The 1,872-nt window shown below is 34.3% G+C and overlaps 1 protein-coding gene across 1 annotated transcript in view; it reads left to right on the forward strand.

Annotated features, from left to right (window-relative positions):
* ODAM (odontogenic, ameloblast asssociated) overlaps positions 1 to 1,321 on the forward strand; it is an 8,169-nt gene extending 6,848 nt beyond the window's left edge. The window contains exons 8-10 of the mRNA XM_006773103.2: positions 417 to 488; positions 895 to 1,056; positions 1,292 to 1,321. Of these exons, the coding sequence (XP_006773166.1) occupies positions 417 to 488; positions 895 to 1,056; positions 1,292 to 1,321 (264 nt within the window). The remainder of the gene's footprint in view (positions 1 to 416; positions 489 to 894; positions 1,057 to 1,291) is intronic.
* The last annotated feature ends 551 nt before the right edge of the window (positions 1,322 to 1,872 follow it).

The following is a 1,872-nucleotide window of genomic DNA, read 5'->3' on the forward strand; positions in this document are numbered from 1 at the left end:
AGCTGCCTTCCAGAGTTACTCAGATTAGCCAGGATGTGAGGGTTTTTATGTCTCACGCTGTGATCTTGTTTTAAACAAGATGACAAAGCAGTCTTGCTTTTGTCGTCACTTCATTGTATTCAGAGGCAAATTTGTCCCAGGTTGGTGCTCTGTAGGGATTGCTCATATTCAACAGAACACCACAGCTGGCCCAGCAGAGAATGGCGGGGAAGGAGCCCCTGAGATCGCAGGCAGGGTTATGCCGTCAGGCCAGTTTCCCTGTGTCGGGAGCTGCTTCTCTCTTTCTCAAATCGAAATGATTATTTTTGTGTATAAGAAACTAATTTAAGAAGTTGGGAATTGTTTAACTGCTTTTGATGCAAAACAACATATTTTAAAAATGAATTTAGACTTTTATAAACTTTCCAATTTTCCAGGTTATACCAGGAGGACAGAAGCAACTAGCCTTTGATGCCATCATAGGCACAGGTCCTGAAACTGCTGCAATGGTAAGATTGCTTACCACACTTCGCTAGATGCTCGCAATCAGCAACTTACAACCTACATGTTCCTGCACTATTGTTTATTTTAATGAAAACTTTATTATTATTATTCCATCAACAATTAGATCTTTGGCCAGTCAAGATTCAATTTACTCAGTTCATCAAATATTTATTGAGGGGCTATTATAGGTCAGATATTCTCCTATGTACACTCATTTAAACAGGTATCAAGAAACATCCACGTTTGCACAGTCTTTCTAAAGGATAGATTATAATCTAGAAAATATTAAAGGCATTTTCTTCTTAAATTAATTCCTTGCCTTGCATCTCAATTCTGTTGCTTTATATTCTTCCCAACTTGACTTTGTACTTTAACCTGAAAACACTTTGTTTTCTTTCTCATTCTCTATAGCCAGCAGAAGGAGTGATACCATATTTACAAAACAAAATGATAAACTTTAAGCATGCCAGTAGAGGAATTGTCATTCCTCCAACTTCACAAAAACCCAGCACAACAAATGCTTTTGCTTCTGCTATAGACCCAACTATTACCCCAGAGCCCATGGAAGAGAAGGTAAAGTAATCAAAGATTCATTTGATGTAAGAAATTATTGTCTAACAGAAAATATAACTTAGTGCTTAATTTATAGGAAACTTATGAAAATAATTAGTTAATTGTATAGTAGGATATGTGGCCTTGACCTTGAATGAGGAGGCCTATAATTGCTTACTGATAATTAATCAGAATATAATTTAATTTTGATCTATAAGAAATTTTCATGAATGTCCTTTTTTATTCTTTCCACTAGGCCAAGACTAGTAGCCTAAAGGAACCATAAGACGTTGTTCTAATAATGCAGAATTTTTGGTAGGTATTTACTAAGAGACCTGCATAAGTACCACGACATATCCTAAATTCAAAGAGGAAAAAAAGAAGAAAACCTGTCAGGGGGACAATTAAAGAGGTCTTACAAAACCAAAAAAAAGTTAGTGCTTATATATTCCTACAAAGCTAATAATCATTATGGGACGTTAGCAATTTTTTAAACCAAAATAAATTTTGAGAATCATGTCTATCTATACCACAAACTTGGTATAAACTCTGAAAACACAAATAATAAATATACTAGGTCCATATAAAAGTCATTCTACAGACACTATTTACAAAGTCAATTCTCCTAAATCAGCACTTCACTTTGCAAGAGATAAATCGTAATAATATCAACCAATCTATATTAGATTGGAATGAAATAAAGTCTTAAAGTGATACAATAAAAATTGCATAATCACCTGGAAATTTAAACCATCATGGTTTATATATCAAACATAACCTAAATTAATTACCTGTCCTAATGGGCTTGTTTGGCTATAAGGCTACTGGATGTTTGAA

Source organism: Myotis davidii, unplaced genomic scaffold (assembly GCF_000327345.1).
Source record: "Myotis davidii unplaced genomic scaffold, ASM32734v1 scaffold106, whole genome shotgun sequence".
Lineage (NCBI taxonomy): Eukaryota > Metazoa > Chordata > Mammalia > Chiroptera > Vespertilionidae > Myotis > Myotis davidii.